Below are 24,632 nucleotides of genomic sequence, written 5' to 3' on the forward strand. Positions count from 1 at the left end.
AAGAAGAAGAAGAAGAAAGAAGAAGAAAGAAGAAGAAGGAGGAAGAAGGAGGAAGAAGGAGGAGGAAGAAGAAGGAGGAAGAAGAAAGAAGAAGAAGAAAGAAGAAGAAAGAAGAAAGAAGAAGAAAGAAGAAAGAAGAAAGAAGAAAGAAAGAAAGAACGAAAGAACGAAAGAACGAAAGAACGAACGAACGAACGAACGAACGAAAGAAAGAAAGAAAGAAAGAAAGAAAGAAAGAAAGAAAGAAAGAAGAAAGAAAGAAGTCTGAGGAGACAAGCAAGTAAATACACAGTACTACCAAGTAACAGAAAGAGGGAAACGGAAGAGTAAAGAGTAAAAATGGACACAAGAATAAATGAATGAGGGGATAAAAGAGTGAGAACAGGTGAAACTGGAAATCCTGATGGATGAGGGAAAAACACAAACATTGAATTTTATGTATCCTTTTAAAGATTTATTATAGGAACATCTGCTTCTGGGTATGTATGTGCTCTATATGCATGCCTGGTACCTGAGGAGGCTAGAAGGCATTGGATTCCCTGGAACTGAAGTTACAAATGGTTATGTTGCATGATGTGGGTCCTCGGAACTAAAGGCCTCTGCAAGAGCAAGTACTCTTAACTGCTGAGTCACCATTCCAGCCCCTCAAACACTTATTTCTGACATGTATGGAAAAATAATGTCTTTAGATAACTCAGCAATAACCACCAAAGGACAAAGAAATATAAGTGTAGATAAAATTAATATATATGCAAAAATGTAATATATACTAATATATACACATACATGTGTGTGCGCGCGCACGTGTGTGTGTGTGTGTGTGTGTGTATCCATCCAAAAGGTAGGTGTATGTATGTGTGTGTGTGTGTGTGTGTGTGTGTGTATCCATCCAAAAGGTATAGCTGGGATAACAGTTCAGCCAGTAAAAATATAACCTTGACAGCATAAGGACCTATGTTCAATACCTAGAACCCAAATAAAGACAACCAGGTACAGTGATAAGCACTTGTACTACCAATGCTAGAAAAGACCAGACAGGAGAATCCTTGAAACAGGAGGGTACCTAAGAGAGACAGAAGGATCCCTAAGGTAAATCCCAGTCATCCTAGAATAAGTGCTAAACTCCAAGTCAATGAATTAGTGATGTCCAGTCTTAAAGAAGGCATAGCATCCCTGAGATTCCTGAGGATAAGGTTATCCTGTTTTTCATATTTGTGTGCATATATGTACATACACCTGCATACGTACACACATGACCTCCCCTATCAGCATACTATCAAAAATATATACATGAAAGGTGATACATTCCTGAACAATTATGTGAGTTTATATTGTTAAAAATAAATGATAAATCTTTATAGATGTATCTATGGTTCTCATGGGGAAAAAAAAATCATTGGTATCTTAGAAATTCCTGATTCTTAAGATGTTTAAAGATGAACAAGTAAAGCTATTACATCAACCAATCGAAACTATTTCATAATAAAACAGCAAACAAGAAAGCTAAAATAATCACAGTTTTCAATCTAACTCAATCATAAAATAACCTAATAGTGCATGCACTAGAATATAAAACCTTAAGACAATACAGCTAAGTATTCATTTTTAAAACCACAAAAAAGTAGAAATAAAGAACTCTGCTTTAGGTACAATAATTTAGCCAAAAAAGTATGGGAAAATCAATTTAATAGTCACCTTAACGAAGACATAATACTAATAGCTATAATACTAATAGCTTTTCTCTAAATTTAAGGTTATTAAATAATTCACTAAATAATATTAGGTATCCACTAGACTATTAGTTGTAAACCCAACAAAGTATATACTGCGACATTATTTTTGTTTAACACTGACAGGTAATACTGTATATTTAATATATATAATGCTTTAAAGTATATCTTCATGGCAAAATGGCTAAAGTTACTCAGTTGTCACTTTTGCTACAACAATACTTTACATAAACTCAGAATTGGGTCGGGGGGGGGTCCTTTGGTTTAGTTCTTTGTTTTGTTTTCCCCAAGAAGGTTTGTCTGTGTAGCCCTGGCAGTCTCGGAACTCACTCTGCAGACCTCCTACTCAAAAGATCCACCTGCCTCTGTTTCACAAGTGTTGGAATTAACGGTGTGCATTACCACTCCTGGCTTTTTTCTTTTTAAAGATTTATTTATTTATTTTATGCATATGAGTACACTGTTGCTGTCTTCAGACACACCAGAAGAGGGCATCAAATCCCATTATAGACAGTTGTGAGTCACCATGTGGTTGCTAGGAATTGAACTCAGGATCTGTGGAAGAGCAGGCAGTGCTCTTAACCGCTGAGCTATCTCTCCAGTTCCACACACCTGGCTTTTGAAATTAGAATTTTTAAATATATTAGCTACAGGCACTCCACTTTTAATAGATTGTCTGAATTTATTCCTCAAATTCTGAGTCACCAAAACACCAATATTATTATTAAATTAATTTTAACTTTGAACAGAACTAGATGAAATTTCCTAATCTAGTTCTTAATCAACATGCATGGCTCTATATCACTTTCAGCCACATACAGAAATTGAAAAAACATCCACCAAATAAAATTTGAGTATTGGGCTGGTGAGATGGCTCAGTGGGTAAGAGCACCCGGCTGCTCTTCCAAAGGTCCAGAGTTCAAATCCCAGCAACCACATGGTGGCTCATAACCATCCGTAACAAGATCTGACTCCCTCTTCTGGAGTGTCTGAAGACAGCTACAGTGTACTTACATATAATAAATAAATAAATCTAAAATTAAAAAAAAAAAGCAATGCTTTAAAAAAAAAAAAAATTGAGTATCCATAAGTTCACACACTGTTCCAAACTGAACACACCCTTTCTTAAATCCACAGTACACCTGCTTCAATTTACACTTTTTCCAGATTTTGGAATACATGCACAGATTTTACTGATTAAGCATTCCAAATTTGAAAATCTTGGAATGCTCAAAACCACAAAATTTTCTGAGTATTCTTTTATTACTAAAAAGTTTTTAGATGTTAGATTTTTTTTGTGATTCTCAAACTGGATAACCTTAAAAGTAAATCCCCAAGAGCAGCAACAACAAATCTGTGGTGGTTCTCTTCTTTAAAGGAGCAGCAAGGTTACAAATAAAAAGCAGAACTTCCGAAGGAAACTAAAGTCTAATCTACACTGGGATACATGAAATACAGTAACAAATTCTAATGGTACTTTATAATACAACCAAATTTAACTCTTTCAGTTATCCCTAGAAATGAACACAAACAGGTGCGCATGAGGGACTGGGGAGATAGTGTAAAGGTTAAGAGCACTGGCTGCTCTTCCCGAAGAGCCTGATTTCAATTCCCAGCATCCATACAGCTCACAATGGTCTGTTACTGAGTTACACCCTCTCTTCTGACCCCTGAGGGCACCAAACTCACACGTGGAACAGACACACATGCGAAGCAGGAAGGCCGTGGTGTACACCTTTAATCCCAGCACTCAGGAGGCAGACCCAGACTCATCTAGATGAGTTCAAGGCCAGGCTGGTGTACACAGTGAATTCCAAAACAGCCAGTGTGCTACACAGAAAAAAACTTGAAAAAGTGCTTCAGTGCCAGACTAGTAGAATATAAGAAATCTTAACCACAGAATATGAAAGAATTGGTTTAAAAATTACTTGAGCTAAAAGAGATTGAGTACTTCCCAGAAAAATGGAAAGCAGCAACATGGGGCACTAAATAATATGCTTTTTTTTTTTTACAAGAAAAACCTACAGCAAAGTTGAAATGCAAATAATAATACACAGGTTAAGAAAAAAGCATTAAAAGAAATAAAGAAACAAGAGATAATTTAGAACTCTGCTATACTTTGAACAACTTGAACAAGTCTTCTTGGTGAGGGGAGGTGGCGGGCGGGCAGGTGGAACTGTGTATCCCGTGAGGCACAGGGTAGAGCAGAAAAGCTGAGTAGACCCTTTCCTCTGATAAGCTGTCTGCCCCTTCTGGAGGATTTTTTTACAACCAGAGCAAGAAACTCGAACAGCTGTGGCTGGAACTGAAGGAAGCATTTTATTCACGCCAGGTGATGCCAGAGAAGGCTGAAAGCCAGTGGTCAACTGTGGAGCTTTTAAAAAAAGAAAGAAAGAAAAGAACATTCAAAGCAAAAGATTTTACTTTTTCATCTTATATTTTATGCATTGGTACTTTCTCTCCTATAGCTACTTTGGAATCCAGTATTAATTATGGAATATACAACATAAAGGATTCTAAATCAACAGAGGACACCCTATTTTATTTACCCAAGTAGAAATGGCCTCTCATTGATGTTGGCCAAAATAAATACAATTCATTTATTCAGGTCTGATTCTTACCAAGAGGACTGCCACTGACTGAAAACACAGCACTAATTTTCAGTTCCCCCTCTTGAGTTTTTTGCTGTTGGCCATGACTATACTCCTTTAAAAAAGAAAAAATAAATACAGAGAAATTAACAAATTCTTCAAGAAACCAAGACATTTTATTATTGCTATATAGAGGTAGAAAATGTTTACAGTATTAACATTAAAAAGAAATAATGAAATGCAAAACAGTAAACAAGCTAGACTTAACAATAAGGGCAAAATAAACTAGTATATGCTAGGAGGAAAGAAGGATAAAAGAAATGAGTGTTAGCTTCCAAAACAGCCTGGCACGCTACCAGGTATTTCTAAGTTATTTCTGAAATTCTTCTTTAATATTACAATATTTTAAATTTCTGTTTATTATAAAAGTAATACACAATCACAATAGAACATTTAAATAAGTAGAAATAAACAAAAATCTACCACCCCCTCTATCACCTCAAATGGGCCTAAGGGACTCTGGTGTATTTCTTTCCAGTCTTTTCCTTTCTCTAGTCAAAGAAAAGTTAGTTTCTTTACAGTTATAATTACTATAAACAATTTTTTCTTATGAATTCATATTCTGCTCATTTCAATTTTTATATATTCCCTCATATTACTCCAAATAACGAATGGCTAAATACCAGCATTTATAAGACTCAAGTTCAAGAACCAGATGTCTGGGTAGTCTGAGAATTCCAAACAAACACTTGAAAAACTGTATTAAATGACGAAGGGAAAAATGTAGATTTACTTATTTGTTTGTTTGTTTATTTGTTTATTTATGAGTTTTTGCCTACTAAATGTGTGTAGCACATGCATGGCTGGTATCCATAGAGGTCAAAAGAGGACCCTGGATCCCTGGGGATTCAACTATGAATTCAGCAAGGATTGCAAGCACCACTCTATGTAGGTGCTGAGAAACAGTCACAGGTTCTCTCAAGTACGCTCTAATGGCTGAGCCACCTCTCCAGCCTCAACTGAGTTTTAAATGCAAGGAAGCATTTTAAGTCAGACGCAGTCAACACACATCAGAGTTCCGGTATGTATTTTTCAGGGCTGTTCTTTATCTTTACAATTATATTGCTCAACTATGAATTCAGTAAGTTTGTTTTTTTTTTTTGAGATATTTATCACAACAAAACTTGCAAAATACTAAAGACCAATTATTCTTAGAATACTGGATATCTCAGACATACTCCCTTTTGGTGGTGGGAATATTAATACACAATACAACCTTGAGAAATATTGATATTTATTATATATACATAGTAGCATATCAAATTAAGCAGCTGAAGCTGACATGAAATATGCACCTAGACTCAGGCACAAAAGGAAGACTGCCTAACCCTTCTGCAATTATCATAGTACTTTAACACAGTACTTTAACACAGTACTTTTCTTTCTTTGGAGTTTTGTTTCTGTTTTTGAGACAGAGTTTCAATGTACAACCATAAATGGCCTGGTACTTGCCAAATAGACCAGACAAAGCCCAAACTCCGAAATCCTGCTGCCTCCAAAGTACTGGGAACACAGGTGAGTACTACTAAAATGACTAATTTGGATACTTTAAAGTGAAAATGTATGTAAAACTCGATGGCTAACATAACAACACAGCTTCAAATAAAAGCATCACTGGTTTTTTGTTTTTTTTTTTTCTCCCTTTTGCCTCAGGCACTAATACATTCATGTGTGGCACTGCTATAACAATTGTTTGCACATATTCAGCATTCTCAGTGAAATGCCACCATGAATAGCTTTTAATTCTTAAAGTAGGATCACTAGGTTACGAGATCCATTATAAAAGTTTTTGAGACATTATGAAATTGGTTTTGTCCAAATAAAGCTGTAGTTTTTGTTTTTGTTTTCTTTTGGTTTTTCGAGGCAGGGTCTCTCTGTGTAGCCCTGGCTGTCCTGGAGCTACTTCTGTAGACCAGGCTGGCCTCGAACTCAGAAATCTGCCTGCCTCCCCCCCCCCCCGGCAATAAAGGTGTATGGTACCATGCCCAGTTCTCAAACAGAACTATTCTCAATTAAAAGTGTTTTCCTAGTTGCTTTAACATGCACGTATTTTTAATGTTCACATACAAGTGCAATATGATGACAATATTAACCTCAGTAGCATTTATTAACATTTCTTTAGAGTTAGAATTTTTATATACTAAGGTTTCTACTTATGCCAAAATTCTGACAATCTTTACCTTTGTGATTTCTTCTATCTCTTACAAAGTTTTACTTCCATTAAAAAAAATAATAAGGAAGTGGTTTCACTGTTTATAATACAGTCCTTTAATCCAGGGATCAGCAAACTTTATCTGCAAAGGGCCAGATAGTAAATATTTTTGACTTTGGAAGCCATATGATCTGATCTCTCTCACAACTGCCCAACTCTGCCCTGGTAGAGCAAAAGCACTCACAGACAACATGTAAATAAATGAACATGACCAAGTTCTAATAAAACTTTATTTGTAAGAGTAGTGGTTGAACAACAGGCTTAAACATAAGGTGGATGAGATTTGACCAGCCACTGATAATTTGCTAGTCCTGGGTTAGATCCATTTGGGACTAGGAAATTTTCTTTCACTAAATAGAAATTTTTTTTCTTCTTACCATGAATATACCAAATTGTGGGAAAATGTCTATCATGGGTTATATATCCTATATTATGATCAGCCTGATTAATCTTGTACCACACTATTCTGATGAAGCTATACAATGTTTAACCAAACTGTTTTCCACTGAACTTCTCTATATACGTTTAAAAGTATGTACATACAGTATGTGTGTATGTGTATACCTACTCCTCAAAATATCAGAACCTAATTACCATTATGTTCATCCAACCTATACTCTATTTTTTTTTTGGTTTTCAAGACAGGGTTTCTCTGTGTAGACCTGGCTGTCCTGAAACTAACTCAAACCTGTATCTTACTTTAGGAATAGTTGACATTTACACTTCTCACTTTAAAAAAAAAAAAAAAAAAATCTCATCAATTCATTCAAATTATTTTTTATTTTACAATTACTTTTTTAGTTGCTACTGGGAATAGTGGCTCTCAAATGGGAAACTGACACAGAACTAGTACTGTCATCTCTATAATTATTATTTTACCTACATTTCCACTCAATTATCACAAGTTTTATTAATTCTCTGAAAAAGTGATTATTTATTTCCCAATTATATTACCTTATCTTCTTTATTTCCTATAAAATAAATTAGCATGTTTTGGGCCAAAAATCCAACAACAGTTAAGTACTGATGCTGTATTAGTAAAAATGTAATAATCTGTATTATGTTAGTAACTACACAAGGTTCCCAGAATTTTGTTTTCAAATTCAGAGTTTGGTCTAGCACAGCTATTTCTTTGACACAATGAACAGAGTATATGTAAGAAATGTATCGGGCTGGTGAGATGGCTCAGCAGGTAAGAGCATCGACTGACTGCTCTTCCGAAGGTCCTGAGTTCAAATCCCAGCAACCACATGGTGGCTCACAACCATCCATAATGAGATCTGACACCCTCTTCTGGGGTGTCTGAAGACAGCTACAGTGTACTTACATATAGTAAATAAATAATCTTTAAGAAAAAAAAAAAACAAAAACAAATGTATCATCAACTATGTGACATATTATGTGGAATCTAATAAAGATACTGATAATAAAAGCAGCAGTGTTGGTGATACATACTTTTATTTTAAAGGCAGAATCTCATTGCATAGCCCTGGATGGAGTGGAACTTATTAAAGTAAATCAGACTGCCCTCTAACTCACAGAGATCTGCCTGACTTTATCTAAATGTTGGGATTAAAAGCATGCACTACCACACCTGGCATATCTCTAGTCTGCTTTTCTTATTCTGTGATAGCAATTCCCAAACTTAAGAGACTTATTGAAGTCACTGGTATGTATTGTTCATGGTAGCAGGGAGAGGAGAGAAGTCTGTAAGTTTATGTATAAAATGCTTACAACATCTTCAAGGCAGAAATGCTTGGTTTGTATATCTCCTACAATGACTCTTAAATCATGATTTATGAGAAATAAATACCCGACAACCCCAAAGTTTTCAAAAACAAAACAAAATGAAACTAACTAAAAACCAAAGGTCAGAATAAGCAGCACTTCAGATCTTTTCCTTGCTGAACACAAAGGAAGGCCTTATAAACACAAGGCAACAACATTGAAAACAAACATCCTCTGTGGCCAAATAAACAATATAACTAAAGGTAAATCCAACATTTACATGGCTACACTCTATGAATCATTACAAGACTAATTAGGCAATTTGCTTTCCCATTTTCATTTATTCCAATAGAAGACTACAAATTAATTCATTTTTTATTACTATGAACAGAAAAGAAGAAAAAAAATGAAGATTTCAACAGTATTGACATCTAACTTTCAGATTCTATGGAAAAGATAGAAAAAGAGGACTTTGTCTCTCCTAAAGAGTTTCAACTTGAAAACCTTACCTAAACATTAAACCTTACCTAAAATTAGTTACAGAAAGATAATCTAATGAAAATAAAACTAGATTATAAACTAGACTGATTTTTTTCCTGGTATTATAGCCTTGAATAACTATAATCTATGAAAGTTAGCTTATTACTTTAGACCACACACACAAACACACACAAGCACACACACACACACACACACAAAACTGTTACGAGGATGAAACAATACAGTACATTAAAAACAACATCAACTGTTTTTTAAACTACAGAAAACACTATAGTAAAATGCAATAGAATTAGAATGAATGAAACTGAAAAACCAGAGAATGGTTTGCCAGCTAACAGAAGCAAGGTGACTGACAAGTGACTAAAAGCAATGGATTAGCAGTGAGACACAGATGCAGGCATTTCAGCATCCTAGTGTTTTGGATGAAGACCACCTTAAACTGTAAAAAGCACAGTGAAAGCAATACTACAAAATTAAGCACTAGAAGAAATCACTATTAACTGATGATCAGAGTCAGTACTTTTATGAGTACAGTTTGTTACATCAAATAAGTAATACTTTGTAACTCTTACTATTGGTCTATGGAGAAAGAGTAAAATTAATAAACTGTTACATAGTACTGAAAAAACAAGAAATCTAGATTTCCAGTGACCAGGGAGAGGTACAAAGAAGCATGGAGCAAGTAGGGAGTAGAATGGAGGAAGGAAGGGGAAGAAGAGAGTGAAAGGAAAAGAAGCAGCCTCCTCCCTTGGAGGATTTCTAGAACTACCAAATGTTTGATATTGCAGGTAACAGGATCAATATGACTGACAACAGAAATCTACCTCTAGCCACTCCTGTGCTGGGGTTACTCTACTGTGTAGACAGGATGAAGACTGCTCTGTGAGCCTGTATTTATATCAGGATCCACCCATAGTACTGTCTACTCAGGAGACCAAACAAGTAGAAATTCTTCCCGATAAGCATTATAAACTTGATATTTAGAATTTTATAACATATTTTGTAACTTTCAGTAAATGTATAAAACACAGGCATTGTTATCCATTCCATGCAATTGATCTCTAAACACTGAAAGCTCTGCTTAGAAAAAAAAACAACAAAAAAAACAATAGTAATAACTTTCCCAATGCATTCTAAACCCCAATTATTTAAGCCTTAGCCTTTATCATGAAGAAAATTCAATGGGTCATATAGGAAAGAAAGAGTACTCTCCTAGCATAATGATTTCTTAGGCATTTTCCATGTTCATAGGAGGAGTATGGAGAGAAAGAGACCTCCTCTGAACAAAGACATAAATAATCATCGCAGGAACACATGGCCACATGAATTTTCCCTGGCAATCAGGCCATTACACTGAACTCAGATACCCAAGATTTCCACTTCTCTTCTTTCTACAAACTACACTTAATTTATCACCCCTGACATATTTTCATATTCCTTCTACTGTCTTTGTTGACACCCCCCACACATATATGCTATGCTGAACTAAATCATATAGAATGAAACTTCCTGCTGCCCTATTAAAAGATATAGAAAACACAGATTTCCTTTTGTTGGAATATTTCTCTGAAGGTTCTTTTATCTACGTTTCCCTCTTTATCACATCATGGCAACTATTTCTCTCACTCCTACTTTTAAGCTATCCTTCCTTAATGAAGCTTCTCTCCAGATTTTAAAGGGAAGTCTTTCTTTTCCTTTAACACCCTATTATGTTGTTTCTGATACACTGTTTTTACTTTTGAATGTTTTCCAACCTCACTTGGCTCCTGTGGTTACAATGCTCTCTCCCAATAAACACCATTTCTGAAAGGTAATTATGTGTCAGCTCATTTCACAAGCCACCTGCTTTTCTCTTACACTCTATGGTCACCTACTCTTCTCTCTTTAATCTAAACCAGGTTCTCTACAGTAAATGATTTTGCTCCCAAGAATACCTGGCAATGTCTGAAAATATTTCTGACTGTTACAACTAGAGAAAGAGAGAGCTGCAACCAGAATCAAGTATAAGTGGAAACCAAGGATGCTAGAGAGCAGATAAGCAGAACAGGGCCTCATAACAAAGAATGGTCTTGCTCTAAATATCAGTGGTACTGATGTTGAGAAACCCTGCTTGAAGATGCCTAAATAAAATTTCTTTTCCATACATGCCTCATTCACAAATTCCCTAGAATACAAGAAGAAAAGATAGGCTTCCTAAGATTAGATATTATTTCCTAGAAACAGCTAATTTGTGTTATCTTTATTTTTCACTCTCTAAATATGAACAAAATAAAACTACCTTTAAAAAAATTACTCTGGGCTGGTGAGATGGCTCAGCGGTTAAGAGCCCCGACTGCTCTTCCAAAGGTCCTGAGTTCAAATCCCAGCAACCACATGGTGGCTCACAACCATCCGTAATGAAATCTGACTCCCTCTTCTGGAGTGTCTGAAGACAGCTACAGTGTACTTACATATAATAAATAAATAAATTTTTTTTAAAAAAATTACTATTATATATTCATTGTTTAAATACCTTCCTACATTTCACAGTAACTACAGCCTGCACTACAGCTTCTTTCTTCCAATCCAAATACTGCAATGCCATCAACTGCCTGGTAATTTAACTGAGTGTAGGATTTCTGTTGCAGGATTCCTAACAGACTTCCAGAGCAGCCCTGAAACAGCACAGCTATACCCTTGATCTTATACTCACATATCTCCAACATGGAATCATGAAACCACTCACCAAGGCCTCCTTTCTAATAAACTGATTCTTCAATTAATTAACCCTTTCAAAGATAATTATGTCCATTAGCCCTCCTGAAAGAGTTAAATGCATACCTAACCTGTACTTTATTAGGAGTAACTGCAAAGGCTTAGTCTAATCTATGAATTAAGTCACTCTACAAGCCCAGGTGCGTGCCACCCTCCTACTAGCTCAACTTCACCTGCTGAAACCTCAGAGACTCAGCAGCCTCTCACACCTGTTCTAAAATGCCCACAAAAGCCACACTGTTAAAAAGACAAGGATTATAAGCCTCTACTCCCCTTCAGAAACATTTTCATGTAATTTTTGCTACAGCCTTGCAAAACAATTCAAGTTGCTTCAATCACAGATTTTTTTCATCCTGTCAATAAACTATTTCTCTTTAAGCACTTCCTGTCTCAAATGAGTAAGCTCATTGTGAAACAGAAGGAGGCAGGAGGGTGAGGTGTTTACTTGAGCATTGTCAGGTTCGTCTTTAACTCTGTCTAGTAGTCCCTGCTGAGGCGCCACTGCTTTCTCATACTCATCATCCAAAGGTTCTTCTTTAATTCTAATATTTGATGCAAACGAATTCCCCAGTTCCGAACCAATGGATTCTTTATTGGCAAATGGGTAGCTGGAGTCCTAAAACACAATATAAAGGATTAATAAATATTCAAATTTAAAAATTATTCCTCTTCAGGGTTAATACCCAAAGTAAAGCTCACTGGAAATGAACTCTGGATGGACATATGTTAGTGTCCCTATGCCTAAAAGCTCATGTTCTAAATAATGCAAACAAAGAACCTAAGATCCGAGGCTTTTTAGAATATCTCCCAAGATGTCATTATGCAAATAATAGTTTAAAAAAAAATTCAGTGCTCTGTCTAACACAAGCAGAATTTTGAAAAGTGACATAAAGAAACTTTTGACACTTGCCACAGTTAACAGCAATCTACATACACACTGAAAACTTACCCTAAAGTTTGTTTCTGGGTTTTGTGGTAAATGAGTATGTAATGTTTCTTCAACTTGATTAGCTATTGAAAGAAAACAAACAAACAAACACACGTATATGAATAACAAGTCTCATAAAGATGACCTAAAAGGCTATTGTTTGAAATCATCTCTCTGTTCTAACAGATGCTCTAACTACGTTCCAAAGAACCCAAAAGAGTTCACTCAAAGTTCCTCACAACTTGGTCTCCCTTACCATTCAACCTTACTACACACCTTTCCTCACTCACAAAGAGTGCAGACTTGATCTACTATGCTCTGAAAACTGTTCTCATTTGCAGTTCTAACTTCACCAGGTCTCTGCTGTCTATCCCAATGTTTGTAACTTACAGACTCTGCTCAGTTAAAAACCCAGCTCTACAGAAAACATTTCTTGTTCACTAAGTCTCTACCAAGAATTTCCTGTGAGTTAGGTAGGAATGTGGCTCAGTGGTAGGGGACTTGTCTAGCATGCACAAAGATCCAGAGTCTAACACAAAGCACTCTGGAGGGTGGGGGGCAGGGCAGAGTTAGGCTAGGTATGGTGGCTCACACCTGTTAGTTCAAACACTGAAGAGACGAGGCAGAAGTGCAGAGAACTCCAGGCCAGCTTGTCTCTCTTAAATGTGAAAAAAGCAATCACTTTAACACTTCAGTTACTTAAATATTACAGTGCCCCATGACAAACTCTTCTTACACTATCTTATCTTACACATTCAGTCTTGGGCTAGTCAACTCATCATTAGCACCTCTACTATCTACCTTGTCTTGTCCCTTCTGCTACTAGATATTATGTTCCTTTGGGAAAACTCCTAAAATTTCAATGTCCATTAAGAGATATTAATTTATATATATATACACATATATATAATATATATAATAACATGTTAGAAATAGACTATGCCCTTGCACAGCCTTGTATATAATATATGCTCAATAGTTGCTCTTCTTCACTATACTGGTTCCCTCTTTCTAAAATACATTTTCCTAGGATTTTCTGAAGAGAAATAAATGGATTGACACAGTGCATCTGCTTTCCTAAACATCAATTTAACATTTGGGAGAGGATTACAATGTTGTTGTAAAAGCCTAGGTCCAAAGAATACAAAGAAGAGTGAGATTCAATCTGGCTGTCACAAACTAGAAACAAAACAAGGCAACAAGTACTATACATGAAAAGGCATAAAATAAAATTCTGTGAAAATGTAAGTAAGGAGAATATCCTTAGGAATAACTATAAAGTAGGAAAGATTTATGAATTATGCTTCATTGAATAAGAAATTATTTTACAAGTGTATATATGCACAGAGGAAAAAAGTGGCATACCAATGAAACAGCAAGAAAGGAAAGCACACAAGAAATGTGTGATATACTCAAGAACAGAACTGGAGCTAGAGTACAGAGTGCACTGTGTAAAGAGAATCCAAAGGAACTTAGTGAACTCCCAAAACACTGGGGTAACTTGTTTCAACTCCCTACTTTAGACTAACAGGTGGGATAACAGTTTAAACCAGTGCTTCCAGCACAAAGATGCTAATTCCAACTTCAGAGTCTGATGTTCAACCAAAGAAACAGAACAGGTGATTCAAGTATCTTGCCTTCTCATCAAAATATTGCAAGCCAAGAAGGGGAAAAATTATGACTTAGAGATATTTTTCAACCGTTTATACAACAATGAAATGTTATGAGGAAAAACTCAATCACTTTGTAGAATAAGAGAAAGTAAAACAGAGCTTACAAGGCGCGTAAAACTGTTCATACTTAAGGTCAATAAAAGCTCTATTATTGGTACTTTGTTATTATGTTTTATAATACTATTCCAACAATTATTACCTGCTTTATCAAAAAAACTGCTTTTCAACCTTGAATCCAAACCTTTATGGGGTTTATCCAACCGTTTTTCACGTTCATGATAAGTTAGGTCTCTATTTTTCTCCTTTCCAGAAAATGTCTCTTTGCTGTTTTCTCTCACTAAACAAAAATCTTTTCGTATTGATTTAAAGACAGAAACCTGATCAAACTGTTTAGGAAAGTCTTTTTTTAATTGATTTTGCATTTGTATTTCATTTTCATTGTCTGATTCCTGATGAGAAGCTCTTCTCTCTACTTCCAAACTACCATCAGTATGAACTGAAGAAACAAGATTGTCCTTTGAACTAAAATCCTGTTCATCCTCATTGTCACTACTAACGACTGGAATTCCTGCAAGATCCCCAGAGTTCAAAAAATAATCATCTTCATCCAGCAATGAATTTTCAGATCCTGTTTGATTCGGCATTCCATAAGACATGCTGGCAAGGGTGGGAGTTAAGTTGTGGTCTGTATCTTCAGACATTTCTGTATCCATGACACCACCTTAAAAAGTAAGAAACTGTTTAGACAAGTAACAGGGCTGAGGATGACTGTAGTTATAAGGTCTGTCTTCCATTTAATCATATGTATTTCCTTTGTCAAACAAAATATAGGCAATATTACAATAGTATTATTCATTTAACATTTCTAATGAGATTATCCCTATCTGACACTTAAGGGAACAGGAGCGTAAATTTGAAAGACTACTTCAAGCCGAGAGTGGTGGCACACANCTTTAATCCCAGCACTCGGGAGGCAGAGGCAGGCGGATTTCTGAGTTCGAGGCCAGCCTGGTCTACAAAGTGAGTTCCAGGACACCCAGGGCTACACAGAGAAACCCTGTCTCAGAAAGAAAAGAGAGAGAGAGAGAGAGAGGGAGGGAGGGAGGGAGGGAGGGAGGGAGGGAGGAAGGAAGGAAGGAAGGAAGGAAGGAAGGAAGGAAGGAAGGAAGGAAGGAAGGACAGACTACTTCAGGTTAGAAAGGAGACAAGATGATATAGAGAAAAGAGCAGCAACTTCATAATCAGACATATTTGTATTAAAATTACAAAGCACAAAATTCTTGGTCTATATAAAAAACAATCTAATACTCACCTTGGAAATTAATTTGTGGTGAGGCTTAGTGACAGTTATGTGTAAAGAGACACTCACAAATTAATAAATGCAAACATTTATAAAAATGCTAATTATAATCTTCATAGTGTGCGTGTTCTGGAGAGTTAAGACCAAAACACTCACTATAATGTAATAGGTCTTTAGTCCCAGAATCCCAGTTTCTCTGCACTAACACTAAAACAGATTTAATAAAGTTAAGGTTTTCTAGGCTAAATAGGTAAACATCAAAATGACTTTAGCTATCCTGCTAACCATCATAACTACATGCTGAAATCTGTCCTATTATAAAACAAGATTCGAGCTGGTGAGATGGCTCAGTGGGTAAGAGCACCCGACTGTTCTTTCGAAGGTCCGGAGTTCAAATCCCAGCAACCATATGGTGGCTCATAACCATCCATAACAAGATCTGATGCCCTCTTCTGGAGTGTCTGAAGACAGCTACAGTGTACTTACTTATAATAAATAAATAAAATTAAAAAAAAAAAAAACAAGATTCACTTTTCCTTCACAAACTTGTTTTTAAAAAGCCTTACCTACTTTGTTCTTCTTTAGTTATACCCATACCTTAACTTACTCTTTTCTTCCATGATAAGATTTAGTGGGGTTAGAGAGACAGCTCAGGTTAAGACTACTGACATTCTGTCACCCACACGGTGGCTAAAAACCCTCTATAACTCTAATTCCAAGGGGATTTGACATTCTCTTCTGAATGCACAGATATATATGCAGGCAAAATCAAAACAAAACCCATACACATAAAATAAAAATAAATAAATCCCAAGGTAGATTTAGGTACCCACTTTCAATATCTCTCCTTCCCTAAGAAACCCCACCGTAGTGTCTTCATTTCCTCACTGCAGTTCCTATGTTTCCATCACTTGATTAAATGATTCATGAACTAGCTTTTTTTCTTTTTTTCTTTTTTTTTTTTTTTGGTTTTTCAAGACAGGGTNTCNCTNTGTAGNCCAGGCTGNCCTCGAACTCAGAAATCCGCCTGCCTCTGCCTTCCAAGTGCTGGGATTAAAGGTGTGTGCCACCATCGCCCAGCACGAACTAGCAATTATTAAAAAGAATTATTTCAACTCTCCCATGAATAAGTTCTATCAACTATACTATTTCATCACTCTAAAATCTATTTCTTCTATTCAGCACCTAATTCTAACTGCCCAAATCTCTACCTGTACATTTCAGTGCACAAAATCTACGTAACTACAAAGTAACTATATTCTAACAAATCCTATGCCTACACCACATTTAATTGGTTTAAGAGCAGGTCAATACTTATTAAAAACAAAGTACAGGAAACACAGAAAATAGTAGTAATATATTTGTTTCATCAGCTCAAAAAAAGTTTCTGTGACTGGCTGTTTAACCTGGATCTATAATCTAATGTTTATTTATTATCAAGACTTAACTATGTAGAGTCCAAATAAAAGTTTCCTTCAAGATCCCCTCTCCAAAGATATCTAAATTGTAAGTTACTCCATATCCTGTGAGACCTTCCACAGTTCCCAGTCTCTAAAGGAGAAATGCTTCCACTCACAGCACAATTTGTGATAAATAAGTACTACCCACTAGTTTATAAGCACAAAATGGTGAAAACTCTGAAAATGGCTGCTGTGACTTACAGAGCTACAAAACTGGTGGTGGTGGTGGTGGTGGTGGTGGTGATGGTGAAGGTAGGGAAACAACCTACAAACAGTAAGAAAATAAAAAATACTGGAGCTAATAATGAAGTCAAAACCAGGAAGGAGAAAAAGAACTTATGTTTTTACATCAGCATAATGCTTGCTGATTAATGTGAAAAATAGAAAACTGAAAAATCCTCCTTGTATGCTTTCCAAAATAGTTCATGCAGGGCTAGAGAGACTGTTCAACAGTTAAGAGCACTCAATGCTCTGGCAGAGAACGTATGTCAGTTTCCAGGACATATATGATGACTCATACTCCAGTTCCACAATCTGATACTTCATTCTGGCCTCTGTAGGCACTAGGCAATCATATGCATGTACATGAACCCATACACATAAGATTTTAAAACTAAATCTTAGAGTCAGGAACTCAAGAGGCAGAGGCAGGAAGGATCTAGAAGTGCCTGGTATACATATAGTGTTCCAGATTAGTCAGGACTATATAGAGAGAAACCCTGTTTTGTTTTCTTAAATAATCAAAAAAAGTTAAAAATGAAATGACACAATACATGCTAAAAACATGCTAAAAAATCTTCTTTTTTCCCTTCTGGTTTTTGTGGGGGTTTTTTTGCTTTGTTTTGTTTTGTTTTGTATTTTTGAAGACAGGTTTTCCCTGTGTGGACCTGGCTATCCCAAAAATAGCTCTGTAGACCAGGGTAGCATTGAACTCAAAAGATCTGCCTAGTCTCTGCTTCCCAAGTGCCGAGGTTAAAGACGAGCACCTGAATCAGATGCTGAAATCTTATAGAAAATGCACACTTAAGAGTGCACATGCCTACATTCTCATGGTATATAGTAAAGACAGGAAGGGACTGGAAGACTGCAAAAAACAAGAAACACTACAGACATTTCCAATTACTTAAAATTCATATTAAGAAATTTGGAAGGTACACAACATAGCATTCTACGAGCCCATAAACAGCCAGCCTAAGCATCTTCTCTATTGAGCATTTAATCATTATTAACAAGCCATGTACTGTCTACTTTGTAACTGCTGCAGGTGTGAAATGTACATTATGATGTGACCAACTTAAGTTCTACAGTAGATAAGAAATCAATACTAACAAGTAATATTGCAAGCAACTTTTGTTATCTATTTACATTAACAGTCAGGGATTATGGTGGAAAGCAGCAGCCACTCAGAAAAACCTGACATACAACTCACATAGAAATAACTTCAGGTTATAAATCTAAGTTCAAACATTAAAAGAAAAGAAAGAGAGCCGGGCGTGGTGGCGCATGCCTTTAATCCCAGCACTCGGGAGGCAGAGGCAGGCAGATTTCTTAGTTCGAGGCCAGCCTGGTCTACAAAGTGAGTTCCAGGACAGCCAGGGCTATACAGGGAAACCCTGTCTCAAAAAACCAAAAAAAAGAAAAAAGAAAAGGAAGAGAACCCATGTTACAATTATTAAATCAAAAGGTAAAAACCAGTATTTTTAATGACAAAAAATTCTGTATAAAAATACAAAAAAAAAAAAATCTAACTACATACACTAATAAAGAAAAGCAAAACAAAAGACAAAGGATAAGCTGGTTAAAATGTTCTTCACTGCATTATATCACAAAGGAAAACAAAGAAACAACCAAGTACATATAAAAGCAAGTATTTAACAAACATTCCACAGACAAGGAGAGACCAATAGTCAATAAAGGAAATACTAATTACTGATACAATGAGCTACATACAAATTGGCAGTAAAACAAGAATGCTCAGGACAGTTAGCAAACTATGACCCAAAGCCATGAAATATAGAGAAGAGGTTTGTGGCAGAGATTGTATATGGCTTTGGAAAACCCAAAATATGTAATGTTTAGTTCTCAGAAAGAATATTTTCCAACCATTATAGTTAAATACAGTGATAAGAATGAATGCAAACTGAAAGTTAGTTTGAAGCCAGAGTGAGGTACTTAATTCTCTGTCAATAAATGGTTGGGTGGATAGACAGATACTGTAGACAGTGTCTCTTTTCGCCAGTGAAGCAAATTACAGTACTTATACCAAAAATAGACTGGCTACGTTAAAAATAAGGTGGATCGAGCCGGGCGTGGTGATACATTCCTTTAATCCCATCACTAGAGAGGCAGAGGCAGGCAGATTTTTGAGTTCAAGGCCAGCCTGGTCTATAAAGTGAGTTCCAGGACAGCCAGAACTATACAGAGAAACCCTACCTCGAAAAACTAAATTAATTAATTTTAATGTGACACTTTCTGCAACCACACAAGCAAATGATCTGAAAAATCCCTAACCGCTAAGCATTCTTTACTCTCTGCTTTCAAAACAATCTCTTCATCTCTGAACTCTCCAATCTCTCTAGCCCCTCCGTCTGATCACTGGATTCTGTCTTACAGAAATCCAAATGCCTTTTGGGTATGGATAGTATTAGGGAGATTGTCATGTGTTGTTCTACTCTAAAAAAGCTGACTGTGAAGATGGGATTTGGCTCACCCACCACCTGGATATTTAAGATGTTCCTCCACCTGATACCATGGCAGGGAAAAGGAGAACAAAGCAGAAAGGCCCAGAAAAAAAGACATTACATGCTTGAGAACAATTAAGAGGTAAACAATTTCCAACAGAGGTTACTAACAGTTAAGCATAAACACAGATGTTTGACTCTCTGAAGACCTCACCAACCCTTTTGCTTGGTTTTGTTTGCAAACTTTGAAGCTTTTATTGAAATTAAACTTTCTTTATCTCAGGATTTATAAGACCATTAGGGAGTGGTTCAAAGAATCTATAAAGTCCTGAGCTTAATAAAAAAAAAAGTTGGCTTAAAACTTATAATATAAAGGGTTAATAGCAAAAAAAATAAATGTATAAACCGGGCGTGGTGGCACACGCCTTTAATCCCAGCACTCGGGAGGCAGAGGCAGGAGGATTTCTGAGTTCAAGGCCAGCCTGGTCTACAGAGTGAGTTCCAGGACAGCCAAGGCTACACAGAGAAACCCTGTCTCGAAAAAACAAAAAAATAAAACAAAATAAAATAAAAAATAAAATAAAATAAATGTATAAATAATCTTAATTTGCTATAGCAATATGTGTAACTTGGATTCAACTCTCGTTTAGAAAATTGATGGGTTTTTTTTTTTTTCAAGATAGTTTATTTTCCCTAGACTAAGAAGACAACACTAGGCGTCTAAATTATTTTAGATATGGATAATTCCTAAGGTAATAATGGACTATTCAGGCTAACAGAAACTGACTTAAAGATATATGTATAACCACTCATGTCTATGCTAACTTTATTAAACTATAGCTGTTTGGAAAAACTAAATCATATATGTTTTGGTTTGGTTTGGTTTTGGTTTTGGTTTTTTGAGACAGGGTTTCTCTGTGTAGCCCTGGGTGTCCTGGAACTCACTTTGTAGGCCAGGCTGTCCTGGAACTCAGAAATCCGCCTGCCTCTGCCTCCCAAGTGCTGGGATTAAAGGCGTGCGCCACCACGCCCGGCTGTCATATATGTTTTGTATGAAAAGGATCAGGAAGATGAGGCTCCTAGTCTATGTGGACTATGTATTCTCAAGTTTGTTGATGCTAAAGGGTCTTCAGTTCAAAATTACAAATTTTAAAGGCTCAAACTTAACATGGATAAAATTATAAAATCCTAATCTTATTTAAACTGTCAAAAAATATTAAGATGTGTAAGCTAATGATCAGTCACATTCTAAATGGTCAAATGTACTCACAACTATGACTGTAGTCATGCTAAGTACAAACATCTGTTATCCCTTAACAAATGCAAGCTCAAACTAGTACCTGTTGTCCTTCACACCTCCTGACCTTCAAGGAAGAGAGTCTCTCCTTCCTTGTTCATGTGACGGAATACCTCACAACCTGGATTCCAACTTTGTTTTTGTGTGATTTTAGATCCAAAGAACATAAAAAATAGTCTAGGGAAATCTGTAGGCATGTCTGATAACCTGAGTTCTATCCCTGGAACCAACATGCTAGAAGTTAAGAACCAACTCCTAAAAGTTGTCCTTTGATCTCTACACATATACACATTCTCATATACATGCACACACACACACACACACACACACACACACAAAATAGAATATAATTTAAGAAAATATCTTGCTATGCCAATTATGATGTATTCAGATTTTACTGTCCTGTGACAGTTCCTATGTATAGGTACAACTATTAAACCTTAGTCATAAATGATAGTACCTATCTATAATCCCAGCATTTGACAAATGGAGGCAGAATAAGGAATATGAGGATATTCCAAGCTGCATAATAAATTTAACACCGATCTGATACTAATAAGACCCTGTTTTCAATCTTTCATACCCACTCCCACCCCTCTAAAAAGAGATTAACTAAATGTGAAGAGACGAAGAACGGAACAGGGTGCCTACTGTAGTAATCCATGGGAAACTGGTAATTATGACCAGTGCAACAACCATCCGTAATGAGATCTGGCGCCCTCTTCTGGAGTGTCTGAAGACAGCTACAGTGTACTTACATATAATAAATAAATCTTTTTATATAAATACACTGTAGTTGTCTTCAAACACTCCAGAAGAGGGAGTCAGATCTTGTTAAGGATGGTTGTGAGCCACCATGTGGTTGCTGGAATTTGAACTCTGCACCTTTGGAAGAGCAGTCGGGTGCTCTTACCCGCTGAGCCATCTCACCAGCTCAAATAAATAAATCTTTAAAATCTTTAAAAAAAAAAAAAAAGAAAGAAAGAAGGTAGCTGAATACATTAGTCTATAATTAAAGATGAAATATTTGCCAAATAATAATAAATTTGGGACTTCTCTGTGAGGCTATGCCAATGCCTGGCAAATATAGAAGTGGATGCTGACAGTCATGTATAGGATAGAACAGAGACCCCAATGGAGGAGCTAGAGAAATTACCCAAGGAACTCAAGGGGTCTGCAACCCTATAGGTAAAACAACAATATGAACTAATCAGTACCCCCAGAGCTCGTGTCTCTAGCTGCATATATAGAAGATGGCCTAGTCAGACATCATTGGGAAGAGAGGCCCTTTGGTCTTGCAAACTTTATATGCCCCATACAGGGGAATGCCAGGGTCAAGAAGTGGGAGTAGGTGGGCAGGGGAGCAGGGTGAGGGGAGGGTATAGGGGACATTCGGGATAGCATTTGAAATGTAAATGAAGAAAATATCTATAAAATAAGTTAAAAAAAATTGAGACTAACTACAACTAACTCCAAAAAATTTTGAAGAGATAATACTTTACAATTCAGGATACTAGGTAAAATTACCCACTAAGTTTATTTATTACTGATTAAAAAGGAGAGATCCTGGGTTACTTCAACATTTACAATTCTGACAGAAAGAAATCAGAAAGGGCACCAAGATGAAACAGTTACAGGCTGGCTATGCTCAATTCCTAGTGAGGAAGTGGGGAAGATAGGATATCCAATAAGAAAAGGAGAAAAATGAAAAATACCAATATAACTAGTCAAATAAAGACTGAAAACTGGTTAACAATATTAGTATGGTGGTTTGAATATGCTTGGCCCAGGGAGTGCCACTATTAGGAGGTATGGCCCTGTTGAAGTTGGTGTGGCCTTATTGGAGGAAGGGTGTCATTGTGGGAGTGAGCTTTGAGAGCCTTCTCCTAGCTATCTGGAAGTCAGTCTCTTCTCTTGGCTGTCACTGGATCAAGATGTAGAACTCTCAGTTCCTTCTACAGCATCACATCTGCCCAGATGTTTCCTGCCATGATGATAATGAACTGAACCCCTGAATCTCTAAGCCAACCCCAATTAAATGTTGCCTTGGTCATGGTGTCTTTTCACACAATAAAGCCCAAACTAAGACAACTGGCAAAGCTAACAGTAACTACCTTAACAAAATTTGTTATTACTGAAAAACTAAGTGCTGTAGCTAGTGATCCCCAAACAGACTAAAAGAAAGACCCTGAGAACTCTCAGTACAGACAACTCTTCAATGGAACTGTTCTCTAAATTTAAAAAGCCAGGCTCTAGATTCAACACATAAAAGAGACACTCGCTGATTATTTTCATGAAAATTGTTAAGACTTTAGGTTTATCCGTATTTTCTATATGAGTGTTTTACCTGCATGCGCACACACACACACACCATGTAAGTGCCTGGTATCCAGAGGTCAGAAGGCATCAATTGATCCTCTGAAATTAAGAGTTATGGATGGGCTGGAGAGATGGCTCAGTGGGGAAGAGCACTGACTGCTCTTCCAGAGGTCCTGAGTTCAATTCCCAGCAAACACATGGTGGCTTACAGCCATCTGTAATGGCATCTGGTGCCCTCTTCTGGTGTGTCTGAAGACAGCTACAGTGTGCTCATAAATAAAATAAATCTTAAAAAAAAAGAGTTATGGATGGCTGTAAGCCACAAGGTAGGTGCTTGATGCCAAAGAGGTTAAAAGTGGGCTTCAATCAGAACCCCTGGCACTAGAGTTAGATGACTATGAGCCTTCCTTCAAGTCCGTGAAAAAGTACACACCAATCAACAGTAAAAATGTGCAGGATGGGGGATGGAGAATTGGCTCAGTGGTTAAGAGGACTGGCTTCTCTTTCAGAGGACCCAGGTTCAATTCCTAAAACCTAGCTTACAACTGTCAAGTTCAAGGAAACCTGATACCCTCATACATACAAACATATAGGCAAAACACCAACGCATATAAAATCTAAGTAAATAAATATGTAAATTGTTAAAAAAATTCATAAATATGCAGGATGAATTCAATCATGTGAGACATGGAAGTAACAGCTCTTCACGTTCCTTAGTTGGTAGTGGCTCTTTGAGATGTTTCTTGGGTAGTATAACACTAAAGGACTAAGTGCAAGCAAAGGAGAAGTAAAAGATGACTCTCGTCTGACTTCATTATAAATTATTATTAGCGCACACCTTTAATCCCAGCACTTGGGAGGCAGAGACAGGCGGATTTCTGAGTTCGAGGCCAGCCTGGTCTACAAAGTGAGTTCCAGGATAGCCAGGACTGTACAGAGAAACCCTGTCTCAGGGAAAAAAAAAAAAAGAACTTACTGTTCTTTCAGAGGACCAGGATTCACTTCCCACCATGTACTTGATGGCTTACAACCATCTGCAATTTTAGTTCCAGAGAATCTGGGGACATCTATGGCCCCCCTGCAGGTATGAGGCACATACCCAGTACACTCACATGATATTTGGAAAACATTCATACATAGGACATAAAAATCAAAATCTTTAAAACAAAGTGTAATTTTCAGAAAAAAAAGTAGTAGCAATCATAACTTTAGAAGTTATGATTAGGGGCTGGAGAGATGGCTCAGTGGTTAAGAGCACTGACTGCTTTTCTGAAGGTCCTGAGTTCAAATCCCAGCAACCACATGGTGGCTTGCAACCATCCATAACAAGATCCGGCGCCCTCTTCTGGAGTGTCTGAAGACAGTTACAGTGTTCTTTCATATAATAAATAAATAAAT

General features: G+C 36.6%; 1 protein-coding gene across 2 annotated transcripts in view; it reads right to left on the reverse strand.

Annotated features, from left to right (window-relative positions):
- Positions 1-24,632, reverse strand: part of Zmym4 (zinc finger MYM-type containing 4) — a 99,579-nt gene that overhangs the window by 45,337 nt on the left and 29,610 nt on the right. For both annotated transcript variants that reach the window (XM_029539595.1, XM_029539596.1), the window contains exons 3-7: positions 14,377-14,898; positions 12,526-12,587; positions 12,022-12,192; positions 4,352-4,436; positions 3,849-4,104 (exon numbers count right to left, since the gene is read on the reverse strand). In XM_029539595.1, the coding sequence (XP_029395455.1) occupies positions 3,849-4,104; positions 4,352-4,436; positions 12,022-12,192; positions 12,526-12,587; positions 14,377-14,898 (1,096 nt within the window). The remainder of the gene's footprint in view (positions 1-3,848; positions 4,105-4,351; positions 4,437-12,021; positions 12,193-12,525; positions 12,588-14,376; positions 14,899-24,632) is intronic.

The sequence above is a fragment of the Mus pahari genome, chromosome 6 (assembly GCF_900095145.1).
Source record: "Mus pahari chromosome 6, PAHARI_EIJ_v1.1, whole genome shotgun sequence".
NCBI lineage: Eukaryota > Metazoa > Chordata > Mammalia > Rodentia > Muridae > Mus > Mus pahari.